The 13,188-nt window shown below is 34.0% G+C and overlaps 1 protein-coding gene and 1 long non-coding RNA gene across 2 annotated transcripts; one reads left to right on the forward strand and one right to left on the reverse strand.

Annotated features, from left to right (window-relative positions):
• Positions 1–2,341: 2,341 nt before the first annotated feature.
• On the reverse strand, positions 2,342–11,122 carry LOC104887252 (protein LONGIFOLIA 1). The gene is made up of 5 exons (XM_010671854.4): positions 10,507–11,122; positions 6,216–6,268; positions 4,376–6,118; positions 4,124–4,271; positions 2,342–3,365 (listed from the first exon to the last, which is right to left on the reverse strand). The coding sequence occupies exons 1-5, from the start codon at positions 10,658–10,660 to the stop codon at positions 2,596–2,598; spliced, it is 2,868 nt and encodes a 955-aa protein (XP_010670156.1). The 5' UTR covers positions 10,661–11,122; the 3' UTR covers positions 2,342–2,595.
• On the forward strand, positions 2,550–8,858 carry LOC109134369 (uncharacterized). Its single transcript, XR_007271018.2, has 3 exons — positions 2,550–2,684; positions 2,833–6,152; positions 8,575–8,858. It is a non-coding gene; the product is annotated as an uncharacterized LOC109134369 (long non-coding RNA).
• Positions 11,123–13,188: the final 2,066 nt, after the last annotated feature.

Consider the following 13,188-nt stretch of genomic DNA (forward strand, 5'->3'; position numbering starts at 1 on the left):
GATTTGTGTACCTTGTTATTCAAATATGATAAAAAGTTTGCATCTGCTACCAGTTGGTTATCGGAGATTTAGGTTTAGCTATTCATCCTGGTATGAGGAGGCAAATATAATGATGCTTAATATATACTGGTAAAAGTACTCCTCATTCCTCAAGAGGTCTGGCACGAGGGTAGAATTTTTTTTTTTCATCGAAATCTAAAGTTGGAGATCAAGATGTCTCCACATCCTCTCTGGTTGATGGCTACATGATGAGGGGTAACCATATCATTCACTCTTTAATCGCATTCTATTCAAGCTTTCCTGATTCTAGAAAGGTAGAATATTAGGAACTTGTGTGCAAATTTAGCTTGCTTGCTTGTATTGTTGAATTTTTCTTCTCTCCTTGGAAAAAGGTTGCCTGCTTACTGTCTGGCACTTCATTGGGAATTATTATTGTAATGCCAACTGTGACATCAGTATACGTTTAAGTGGCCGGCCCTGTAATAAACAGGACTGTTGATCTGCTAAAGAAAATGCATTATTATTGGATCTTAGGTGCACATATAGCATCCAATTGCTTTAATGGACCTGAAAATCAGGGAGGGTATTGTTATCTGATGTGTGTGCGTGAGTTTTGTTGGTGGACTGGGATTGTTTTGTGTCATATGTATAATGCTTTTGTATGTCGGTGATGGCTGTTTGAAATTGTCTTCACCCGCCCCTTTCTGACTGCGGATAACATTATTGTTTGTAATTTTACCAACAAATTTTGTAGTCTATTAGCTGAGTGTGTCTAGAAGATTTTGAAATCCGAGAATGTTCTGAAGTTAATCTAGATGAGTGGAAAAACTTTAGATTCTATGTAAACATGAAATGCTAGTTGTAAATCAAGGGTGTAAACTTGAGCAAATAAGAAAATGGAAAATGAACATGTATGATTCCTTGGTTTCCTTAATTCAAGGAGAAGGAGACCTTACGCATGTGCATTTCACATGTTGGGTGTAAAGCACTTATATACAATAATAGATAGTATGACTTGTGATTTGGGCATGAAGAGTTAGGTTGTGAACTAGCAACAAGGTTGCCAAGAAGTACTTAAAGCACATGTTAAGCTGATATTGAAATTGAGTTAGCATGTGAACAAATTGAAGATAGGTCCCCTATGAGCCTGAAGTGGTTCAGTTATAGTAGAAGGATTGTTGGGTAGTTAGTGATAACTCAAAAATGAAGTTCAAAGATTCATAAAAACAGTGTGTTTTTGCATTAGGTTTTTCGTAATCTCCGTACTTATTTTGCTTTTTCTTTTTGTCTTCGTTTGGTTTTAAAATTATATTACAGTTCTAAAATTTTAGATTGGTTACATAGTTAGGTTTGACAACTACAAATTCTATGAGATTACATAGCAGAATCTACTTTTCTACATCAAAGACTAAAAGGATCACTTAACTCGAAATCTCATCCCTGCGAATCATTTAGCAGCATTGTTTGGTCAGTCACCAATGGAACTTCATTCCTGTGGTTGTGAGCATGCTGTTTCTTTTCTGTTATACTCTTTAGGTAAAGAAACAACATAATGAGTTAATAACCCATCCTTGAAAGAGCCTTTTGGGTATTAGTTAAACTTATAATGCTTGAACGAGCTATGCCAAAAGATCTCGTGTCTTTTCTTGTCCAAAACCTGAATTAATTTGTGATAAAAAGTTGCTGCATCAGTACATGCTACCTGTTTGATACATTCTTTTCTTTCCTTTATAAGCATCATATATATGGCTACCTGTTTGGTTTGGCTTGGTAATGCATCTTACATTTTCCTCTTTTATTGGTTAGTTTTGCATCACAAGAGAAATCGCTATCGATTTGAATTTTTAACCATTGTCAAAATATGTGCTGTCCTGATGATCGGGCCTTTTGGGTGGCAACTGTCTGCTAAAACTCCCTTTTATATGTGCTGCAGAGTGCCTTCTCTGTCAGTTGATAAGCAAGTGTGCGACAGTAGACAATTCTGTGATTGTGTTTTCCCAACCCTTGCAGTTTTGACATTGGAAAGTACCATGTTCTAATTAATGTTCCCCTATCTATCCTATGCGACTATAATCTGTATATACTGTTCTCGCGTTCCTAGTATGAAAGGCCATGATGTACAGAGACAGTGAAAGCTTTCACTTAGCTTTGAGGTTTTGAGAGTTTAAGATGACCTTCCGCCGCATCACGATATTCCTCCTTATAGTTCTCTTCAGTCGATAGATGCACATAGACTGATTCTTGCTAATGCTACTATTAATTAAAACACACTTATTTTATTCCAATTGTAGAAGGTATAAAATAGGCTAATCAATTTGTGTAAGATGCATCACGGGACATATGAAAGCAAAAGGAATGAAAATACTTTTATTGCTTTACAACATTGAACGTACTGTATTGAGTTATTCAATTCTCGTCTATCATATTCTGCGTGTCACTTAAGTACAATTAAGTGGAAAAAGAGAGAGAGGGGGGGGGGGGGAATTAGGGGATTATAGATCACTACAAGAGTGAAGCTTCTTTGGAAATGAAAGAGAAGAGTTTATGAAGATACTGAGGCTATTGCTTTTTTTTTTTTTTGTTTTTGTTTTTGTTTCAGGGCCTGTACGTTGCTGCACCGTCATGAACAAGCTCCACAATCAAGTCCTTAAAAATTAATCGCTCAATATCTATCACTAAAGCAGGTATCTCACCACTAACTTCAGTCCAATCCGCTGATCTATGTGTCAGATCTTTCCCTATGATGGCTGTCAGAAAGTCGTCCTCCTCATTGAAGCTGTGAGGCAAGTTGATAGCTTGGAGCTGATCAATTTCTTGAAAAACGTCTTGCAGGAGCTGTGACCTACTAGGATTAAGTCCCAAGTGCTTTTTCAAGAGTGGCCGTGGTCGAATTAGTTTCTCAGATAGAATTTCATTGACTGCATCAAACAATAGTCTTCTCGTACGCCTTTCATTGGCCCTTGTTATTCTGTCTGCTTTATTGTTGGATATCTTATTTGAAAGAAAGCTTCTTCCTTTGGTTTCCTCCAGCTCAAAGAACAAATTTGGGTCGATTGCTTCTTCTGACTGGTGCACGAGATGATCAGCCATTGTGTATCTAAAATGATCTGGGAATCCTGATGCTAAGAATAATTCGGACACATATGACTTCTCCAGATTTGTGTCCTTGTATAGAGGTGTGGTGTTACTTATGTTTCCATGTTGATAAGAATTCAATTTCCATATAGCTGGATCTGAGTCTTTGATATTTTCTAGTTTCTGATAATCATTCTCATAGCTAAATCCTGGTCTAACGTTGTAAGGGGAATAAGTTGGATTACTTTCCCTCCATTCTGCCATAGTGCATGTTGCATTGGTCTCAAAACCTGCATGAAATCCCAGATAAAAGCATTTGATCAGTTTTTTTCTTGAGCGTTTTGCTTCAATATCAGTATTATATACATGAAAATAACCATGTTCCATTACGCTGAATCACAAAAATGTAAATTCTTATCAAGCTGAGAATGCACAGTTGCATACTATGTGTTTTTCTCTTTTACTATGCTCCTTCCTTGAGCCCTATTATTGATCTCTACATCGATATAATTCAAATTCTCTACTTCTCATTTGGGAAGTTGATCGCTCGTTAATTTTATTTGTACTAAGGCAATGTTGACTTCGACGGCTTTTTTTAGAAACCATGTGTCAATTTAATGCATGATAACTGGTGAGTTGGAAAGAGAACTCTATAATCGTTTTGAATTGACATTTTGGAACTAATAGACTCTTAAAGAGTCTAGAGTAGGATGGATAATCATGAACGGGGTAGAAGACTAAAAGCTATATAGAATTTGGGCGTCTCTTTCGTGTCTAAGCGTAATAAGCCTTACATGTTATTGCAAATGGGTTTATTTACTTTAATATATACAGTATCCTGGTCACCAGCATTTTTTTGGTTTTTCGCCTCATGCCTCTTTCTCTGCCACTACTGAGCAGAATAGCAAACCAAAAGTACTACTGCCATAGCAATATTTCATTTCCAGTCATGTTAATAACATGTATGTTTTTGCACATAAATCATAGACCATTTCTTGGGGTGGTAATGCACTTTGCTATTGACTTTATGAATTGTTTTGATCTTTACCTCTGAATGCTGTTGGTCTTGTCTTTACTGGAGATGGACATTCATCTTCGTAGAAACTTGCATCAAGAACTGAAACTGGGCTTGGTTGCTCCCTTACAGTTATTGCTAGTTCTTCAAATGCCATAGCTTCTTGAATTCCTTCTGGATCCTGATAATCAAACACCAGTTTAGTGAAGGTGCATTCATGAGAGTTTACATGAGTTGATGAAATAGATAAAAGTCCGTAATCGATGGAAAGACAAGAAAACTTACTTTGTTGTAGCTCACTTGCTGCAGGGTATCATTTTTCATGCACGATTTATCAGCATATTTAGTTACTCTGTTTATGTGTGTGATCGTGCTATTGTTGCTTTGGGATAACAACAAATTTGTGTTTCCTTGTTTATTCTGGCATGCTAACTTATCACTGAACTCACTGGATCGGTCATCGCTGTCCCGAAAAAGAGATGAATTTTGCGTTAGCTTCTGATTTCGAGAAAGGAAGCCCATATCTCGCTGGCTTTGCTCTACTCTGGAACCTGATGTTGTTGCAGGCGGGCTTCCAGTATCTGAGATCCTTACTGAGCTTGTCACATTTGCTTTGATCTCTGATGCTTTTGAAGTTCTTATTGACCTTGGAGTTCTTTCTCCAGAATACTTGTTCATGATGTGATGAGTTTCTTTCAGATCTTTTGCAGTTTTCTTCTGTACTAAATCCTTGGTGTCATTTACAGGCTGAACAATCCTGAGTCGCTGAAGGCTCGTTCGAGGTATATCTTGTACAACTTGAGTTGGTTCTTTTCTTGAACATTTGACAAGTTTAGTTGGCTTTATTTCTTTAGTTGATTTCACGTCTTTGACAGACCTGAGCTCTTTACTTGTTGGTGGAGTAGCCTTTTCTGGATCCAGTTTTTGGCTGATATCAACGGAGTTGCTATTGCTCGTCTGAGATGCACAATGTGAAGACTGGTTTTCCTTTCTGAATTCCTGCCTATTTTTCTCCTTGTGCATTGATTCAAGTATATGTTTTAGAGCCCTAAGATCCTTCCCCGATTTTTGGAAATTAAGATCAGCCAACCTTTTCTCAATCGCACCATAGACAGTGAGAGGAGAGTCATCTGGTTCTAAATGAGCTTCCTGGTATACGGAAGCTGTTTGTCCTGACTTGGCTTTGTTTGATCGTGAAGCTCTAGATTCCTTGCAGTTACTTCTCGGGGAGTGTAGAGCACGATCCACTTTGCTTTCATCGATGGTTCTTGAAGATCTCGAGAACAAATCAGAACTTCGGAAAGTGCTGGAGCCATCTTGCTCTATCTGACTTTTGGGGGGTATATAATCTGGTAGAGCTTCTAGTCCCATCAGCTTTGCCACAATGTTAGACGGTGCCCTGTAACTTGCTGGCTCCTGTGGTATGGATTCTTTTGACTCATGGGTAGATACTTTTAGCTTTTGTTGTTTACTGTCTAGTGATAGCCTTGGGAGGTCTTTAAGCTTCAAGTTAGAAATGTAGCTGTTTCCTGTTTCCCTGCCATCATAAGACAATCGAGCAGGATCCTTTTTTCTGGGGGTCACAGCGGGTGAAGCGTGGTTGGAACTAGTTGAGCGAAATGACTCATTGAGAGCAGCAAGTCGCGGGCTATCTGGTCTGTACATTTGTGAAAGTCTTGGGGAATCCATATGCTTCAGGTCATTTTTCACCACTTCTCTTGATGTAGTCTTTATCGGTGATGCACAGGTGGCATTCAGCTCTTCTCTGCTAGTTTGCTTTTTGTGGAAGGAGTGGCTTGTTTTTGCTGGTGAGCTTGGTTGTTGTGGCGAAGAATGTGGGTCATTTAGCTGGTTATCCCAAGAACGTCTTTCTCTGCCAATGTTTTTAGCATGTGGTGATTGTTCAAGCTTCATGGTCCAATCATACTCTGATGATGCTATGGTTGTTGAACCACAGGATGAAATGGAGAGTCTGGATGGTTCTAGGGGGCTAACTTGTATATCATCTGTTACATTTCGACGTCTCTCCTGCAAAAGAAAGCAATCACGTTAAGCGGTTAAGGTACAATTTCATCAGTTAAAAATCTTTGATGGTAAAAATAAGGTTGTTAGTCGAATGTCTCACCTTTGATCTCTTGCTAGCATTATTGACTGTTCTTCCTTTTTGCTTGGTTTCACCTGTTCAATGATAAGATATGGGTTTTAGTGTCATCAGTCATCACTCATCAGTATCAAATTCGTCTGGAGAAATTTGAATTTTCCTAGATCTTCTGTGGTAAAAAAAATGTAACGGTAAAATTGTTAAGTTGAATTTTTTATGTCAATGTTGATGTCCATGTTATGCTTGTCTACAACCAAAAATGTTTGTGCAATTGCGTGTTTCAAAAAGAAGTATTCATAATCTCTTGTACCACTTGAACTTGTAGTAATGTGTCTTCATGATCACAACTATCAAAATACTACAATTCAAGTGTATGTAGAGGATGGTATAATTTTTGCTGTTGAAATACGTAGTTGTAACATTTTAAGAGTCCATGATTTTAAGAAAAAAATCGTTGTTTTCTTAAATCTTGCAACTTGTTTTACCTTTTCAAAGATAGTTGTTGGTGAGATTTGTTTTTCAAATTTGAATTTAAAAAGTATGTTCTTGTAGTTTAAATTAGATATTCATATACTATATGTTCTTATTATTACGGCTTATTTGCGTTTATAATTGAAAATTTACATGTTCTTTAACTTTGAATTATGTGCTCTTGTATATGATATGTTCTTTCGGGTGCACATTGTGTAACTTAATGCATAATCCATGCTTTATCGTCGAAATACATTTTCTATTGAATAAAAAAATCAAAATACATCTAGGAAGTCAAGATGAATGAATTCAACATTAGGATTGACATGGTTGGATGAAAAACAATTTTAATGGAAAAATGATTTTCCAAGGAAAACTTAATATTAGAGTTAGTTTTCATTTGCTTATGAAGGGAGGAAGATGTGTCTTTATTGCCTTTATGAAGGCAAATGTTTCCACCATTGAATAAACTATAATTAATTTATTCAAACCAAATAAAGGAAAATGAAAAAAAAACTATTGTCCAAAAAATCTTTTCCTCTCAACCAAATGCTCGTTTAAGACATTTTCATGAGTCTAGATTCTCTAAAGTTTTCATCAAAATTTACAACATACAATTTAAAATTAAGGGTTCATATTGGTGGAAAGGGAAAATCAGGGGATAGATTTTGATCAGAAAAAATAGGAGGAATTTTGAAAAAATAATATATAAGTCTTTCAATTTTTTATTCAATGATTGATATTGTTGAAACTCTATTTTATAAAGTTATTTTAAAACTTTAGATGATTTAAACAGCATTTTTATATTATTCCTTTCTACCTAATTAATCTCTCCTACATTTCTTTTTGGGTTGTTCCAACATACCTCGTGCCCTTTTGGAAATCTATCACTATACTGTTTTTCCATATTGGCCCCCACAGTCACAAAAACTGCTTTGTTCTCTCTACTTTTTGGCTTTCCTAAAACTTGTTTAAATTCGATGTCAAAAAAAAAAAAAAAAAAAAAACTTGTTTAAAAAGTTTGCTATCGATACACTATTTGTGAGCTTGTACTCAAGAGTCAAGTAGCCGTTTTATGTCATGTTGTCTGGAAACTTAGTAGTTTATGGTCTTATGAGAACCATGTATATTATATTAGCTGTAAGCCTGTAAGGTGTGCTCTGTATAGTGGAAGTCTGGAAGATAAGGATATCATATTTGAGTTCATGCATCTATGATAAAAGAAGATTTCTACTGCTCTGACAATGGTCAAAAATATATGTGTTGTATCAGAATGCATTTCATACGCTACACGAAAATATTTACCCTCTCCCTCCAAAATTATAGGTTAAATTATTCCATATTCCAACTTCTTATTATCAACAACTAGTTATTAGATTCGGAACTATACCTCGGGTAAGAAAATATTTCAGTTATCAATATTCTACTTTTAACACTAAATACAACTTAATCTAGTGGTTAGAATCTTAGTATATGTAATTGAGGTCTTGAGATCAAATCCTATACTTATGCAATTTCTAAATTTTTTTATTGTACATGAATTATATAAACTAAAACTTCCTAAAGAGAGTGTCACGTGGCACAGTTTCTTGTTTATGCACGTCTTTTAATATATTTGTATAGATATGATATAATTTTAATAAAGCATCATTATAATCACTGTGTTAATAAGCTGTCATTATATTAGACGACATCACAACTCTCAAATAATTTAAAATAGTATACCTGGATCACTAATTTCTAATAGATGGAGTAGATTATTCAAAGCTTATTAAAAAGAAAATGTTGATTTTTTTTTACTAGTAGAATGCAATTTATATGGGTCCTTAACTGTGTTGGTTGAAATAAAGACAAAGACCAACCACTTTTATAGTCATATCACATTAACAAGCATCACATGCCATCGTTTCAGGGGCAGGAAAACTGCAAATTTAAGACATCAGGTCATGCGGTACGGTGCAAGTATTCATGATCAGAACGCCAACAATTATTAGGATATTTTTTTTTAAGATTCCAATCATAGGAAATAAAAGGGGAAAAGAATGTCAATTACCATTAATCCCATTATCAACAAAGTTGTAAAGGAAAACATTTAAACGTACTGGCTACTAGGGACGCTCAACTTTTTCTTATCTATTATGATGATTACATATAGTTTAATGGAGTATATAACAATTTGATAGCTAGAAACGTAAATTGAGAGCACAAATACTATACAAATTTACATATGTTTATAAACTGATAAGATATGCTCAGAGTGAAAGAAGATATGCTCAGAGTGAAAGAAGTTGAGGTGGTAAAGTATTGGCATTGTTTTTCACCTTATATATCTAATGTCTAGGGATCAAATTTTATGCGACTCATTTGAAGATTTTAAGTGAGGTTTGGATTACTAATTTTAAAAATGAATTATTGACGAGCCACGACAACTGCACCTATTAAAGCAACTAATAGAATTATTGAAATGAGTTCAAATGGAAGAAAAAAATCGATTGATAAATGAATTTCAATTTATTGACTAGCATTTATCAAATCTTGTTCGATAATCTAGATTGATTTTGTAGTCCAAATGATTCCATATCAAAATTTCTTCATCTTACCTTAAAAAAATGCTCAAAGTGAAATATCTCATTCGCCCCAATTTAGTCGATGTATGTAGGATACAATTTTATAGAAAAATATTGTTGGATGTATTCCTTTTCTTCCTTAATGTTTGCCCATGTTATTGTGATTACTTTTCTAAGAGTTGAGTTGTATTGAGTGAATAGAAAAAAAAAGAAAAAGAAATTGTGGAGACCACGTGACAAGAAAGGAAATGAGCCAATTTCTTATGGACAACCAAATAGGACACCGGCAAATTTTTTTATGAGGGAGTATTGAAGAGGACTATGAAAGAAATATTCACAAAGTAGTATAGGATTGGATGAGTATGTGAATGTTACACAAAGTTGAGATAACTAGGTAAAACGGTCAATATTTAATAAATGATGAAGAATATTTGCTTTCTTAATAGAACTATTTGGAACTGATCAGAAGCATATAAGAGAGGATTAAAAGGTGATGACGTTCGTAAAAGTGCAATTACCAAATTGTTCTTCCACCATCTTGTTTGCTATCGAGCAATTAGCTATCCACTCATATCTATCCTAATATATTAAAAGGTGTTTCTAAACAAGAAAATATGTCACGTAGCGCTATTCGTTGAAGTTTTTATTTCACGCAGTCAACTCACATTAAAGAGTTAGAGAATACATTATTTAAGATTTGATCTCATAACTTTAGGAGAGTATATTAAATTTTTAACCATTAAACCAACCAATGTTTTTGTGTTATAATTTTAAAGTAAAATATTAATAAATAATAATTATAGTTATCCGAGGTATAATATGAGTCTAAAAACTAGTTTTTAATTTAAAAAAGACCTCTTTCTCCATAAATAGGTTAATGTCTATGATCTCTATTATATAACACAACACATGGGGACATAAAAAAAAAGGAATAAAAGAAAAAAAAAAAAAGATAACTAAATGTTTCATATAAATGAAAAGGGGGAAAGTAGGATCGGACATTTAAATTGAACATCAGTTTTTTTTGAAAAGAAAATGTATTATTCAATTAATTTTATTTTCTACCTCATTTGTTATGGCACGCATAGCATGTAATACTAGTAATCTTTATGATAGGACGGATGATCATTAGATAGTTTGGAACTGATCATTAGCAAATTGTTTGCTACCCAACAATTTGCTATCCAGCATTTTTGAAGGAAATCATATTGGATTTAATTAGTGATTTACGAATAATTCATATTAAGAAATAAGAATAATGGTAACAAAAACTTTACCTGAAGGATCTCTTCTATTACTTGGGCAGCTAATGATGCGACTATTGATGAAATGATTTGGGTCAAAAAACTGAAGCAACCCATTCATACATCCAATCTGCTTCTTCAAATTCTGGTTATCATCTGACATAGAGTACAAAAGCTTTGCAGACATTTTTTGTTCTCTTTCTTGCCTAAGTTAGCGCATTAATAAGGGTGAAAACATGACAAATTTCTTGCTAAAATTTGGTTATTCACAAGTTTCAGAAAGTTGCTTAATTGGTCACTCTTTTTTGTTATGAAAATGTTGATAAGTGGTAGTTTTGGCACTGAAAATGAGAGAAAATAGATATGTTTAAAGAGGAAGAAAGGAATGAAATTTCGTGGAAAGAAAGAGACGAATTATATGATAAATTATGGGATTATAATGAGTTTAGAGAGTTGCAGGGAAATGAGGCAAGAAAAGGGTATGTTTTTCTGGAAATTCACATGTAACAGCAAAAGAAAATTCTCTCTGGGATCTGTTATCTGTTATCTGTATGTTTTGTCTGCTGGCTTTCTCAAAGAAAGGCAGCTATTATATGCTTACTGCATGCCTTCTGAATCAGACTGACTGTCCCTCACATTATTATTTTATCAAAAGTCTTTGTGAAGATGACCTCGGGAATTGTTTATTTTATTTTATTTTATTAGTTAATGAATGTGCTTACTATCATTTCCTTACTGGTATTTGCTACATACATGTAAGCACTGTATGAATACATGTCATTATATGTTTATTGTTTTTATAATATACTTGAGTACTTTAAAGTAGTTTCTTCTTTTGGAAGTTTTAGGTTACTTGTAATGGTAATTTATTTGTGAAGGGTTTTCTTTTGTCTCTTTGATCATCATCACATGGACTCTTTAGAACTCGGGCACGTTTATGATACGAGTATTATAGATCAGTTCATTTCTAACAGGGTACATATTTTCCATCTTTTAGCATATTTTTCAATACTCGGTCTATTTGGTAAGCAATACTAAATGACAATTATGATAATATGTGAAATATATTAAGGGGCATTTGGCGTATGATTAATGGAAACGGAATGTAAATGATTTGGATAAGGAGATGAAATGGAAATAATAATTGTTACTTTTAATAGTTGTTTGGTATTTTAGTGGAATAGAAACAATTGAGAGGTTTATGATTGAGGAAGGAAACGTGATTTGTTTCCACTAGTTTGATAAGGGTAACAAATGGGGGGATTATGAATCCATTCGAAAATGGTATTTGTTACTTAGCACTCATAAGTCATACCAAACAATTAGAAATGAAAACGCTTATTTGAATCCGTTTTCTACATCAAATTTTTATATACCAAACACCCTCTAAGACTGATCTCTTTGTTATTACCATGATAATGTGAATCTCATTCTCGAACATATAAATATCTTTCCAAATGTTCATTTTCAATAGTATGTCTGAGATTTTAACGGATGGTGATAGGATTTTAAGAATAATCACAAGTTTGGAGTAGATATGGGTTATCATGAATATTGACATGAACTTTTTTTTTATTGTTACTGTTATTACTATTTAGCATGTACGAAATTCCCTCACTGAAAGTGTTAAAGGAAGTGTAAGTTCATGGAGCATAAGGTGATATCATAATGGTATTAATATTAATTTCGAAAGGTTTTGCGATCAAGTCCCCTCCTTTATCAGGGAAATTCCTAAGTTATCCCTTTCTCGTGAGAGAATTCAACTTACGAAAGAAAAAAGTTCATGGGATCCTATGAAGCGATCCCGGTTGACGAAACACGAGCTTCAATTCCTAGACAAATCTACTTCTCAGGAAATTTTGGGAGTCACCTGATTCCCCTCTTAGCTAACTAAAACTTCATATGAAAATTCGTACTTCTATCAATTGGGCTTGTAAGAGATCGCCTAATTTTAACTTAAAATTAGGCACAGTCAGAGTCCAATATTAAGAGGATGCCACCTTTTATAATATAGTGACTAGTTTAATATATTTAGGGACCAAGTTAATCTATTTCGTGACCAGTTTAATCTATTCAGTGACTAATTTAATCCATTTAGTGATTAGTTTAATCCGTTCGGTAAAACTACTGAGTTGTTTTTTGAAATTATCAGTTGTAGTACGATAATCAAGTAAAAAAAGAAAGAAAAAGAGAAGGGATGACTAGGATAGTATTCTGTTAGACTGAAGTGGAATGAGCTTTTCTAAAAAATCACATCTTAAAAAAGACGGTCTCATGTTAGTCTTAATATGAGACCTGACCAACCCAAGAGATATATATTTTTAGAACACAGACCGTCCCCATAAATTCTCACGATAATATTCTGGCGAATTAGCAAATTATTTAGAACACAGGGCTGGGAATCTTTATGTAGACTTCCATTGTTTTTTAGTTAACATATTCAATACATTAGTTAGTGTTATTTTATAATTAGTTAAGATTAATGAACAATATTTTGAGAAGAAATAACTTTTCTACAAATCTAAAATGTCAAATACAAAAGACAACCTGAAAAAATAACTTAAAACAACCTAGCATTTGGAGCAATTATTGTACCAATTTCAGTATGGTTCTTGGAATTTAGTGTTTTAGTCTTCTCAAAATGACTTTTCTTTCTTGCCCTTCCTCTCTTTGTTTTTGAACCATATGGGTATAAAATAACCAATGTAGTTGTAT

Source organism: Beta vulgaris, chromosome 2 (genome assembly GCF_026745355.1).
Source record: "Beta vulgaris subsp. vulgaris cultivar EL10 chromosome 2, EL10.2, whole genome shotgun sequence".
Classification (NCBI taxonomy): Eukaryota; Viridiplantae; Streptophyta; class Magnoliopsida; order Caryophyllales; family Amaranthaceae; genus Beta; species Beta vulgaris.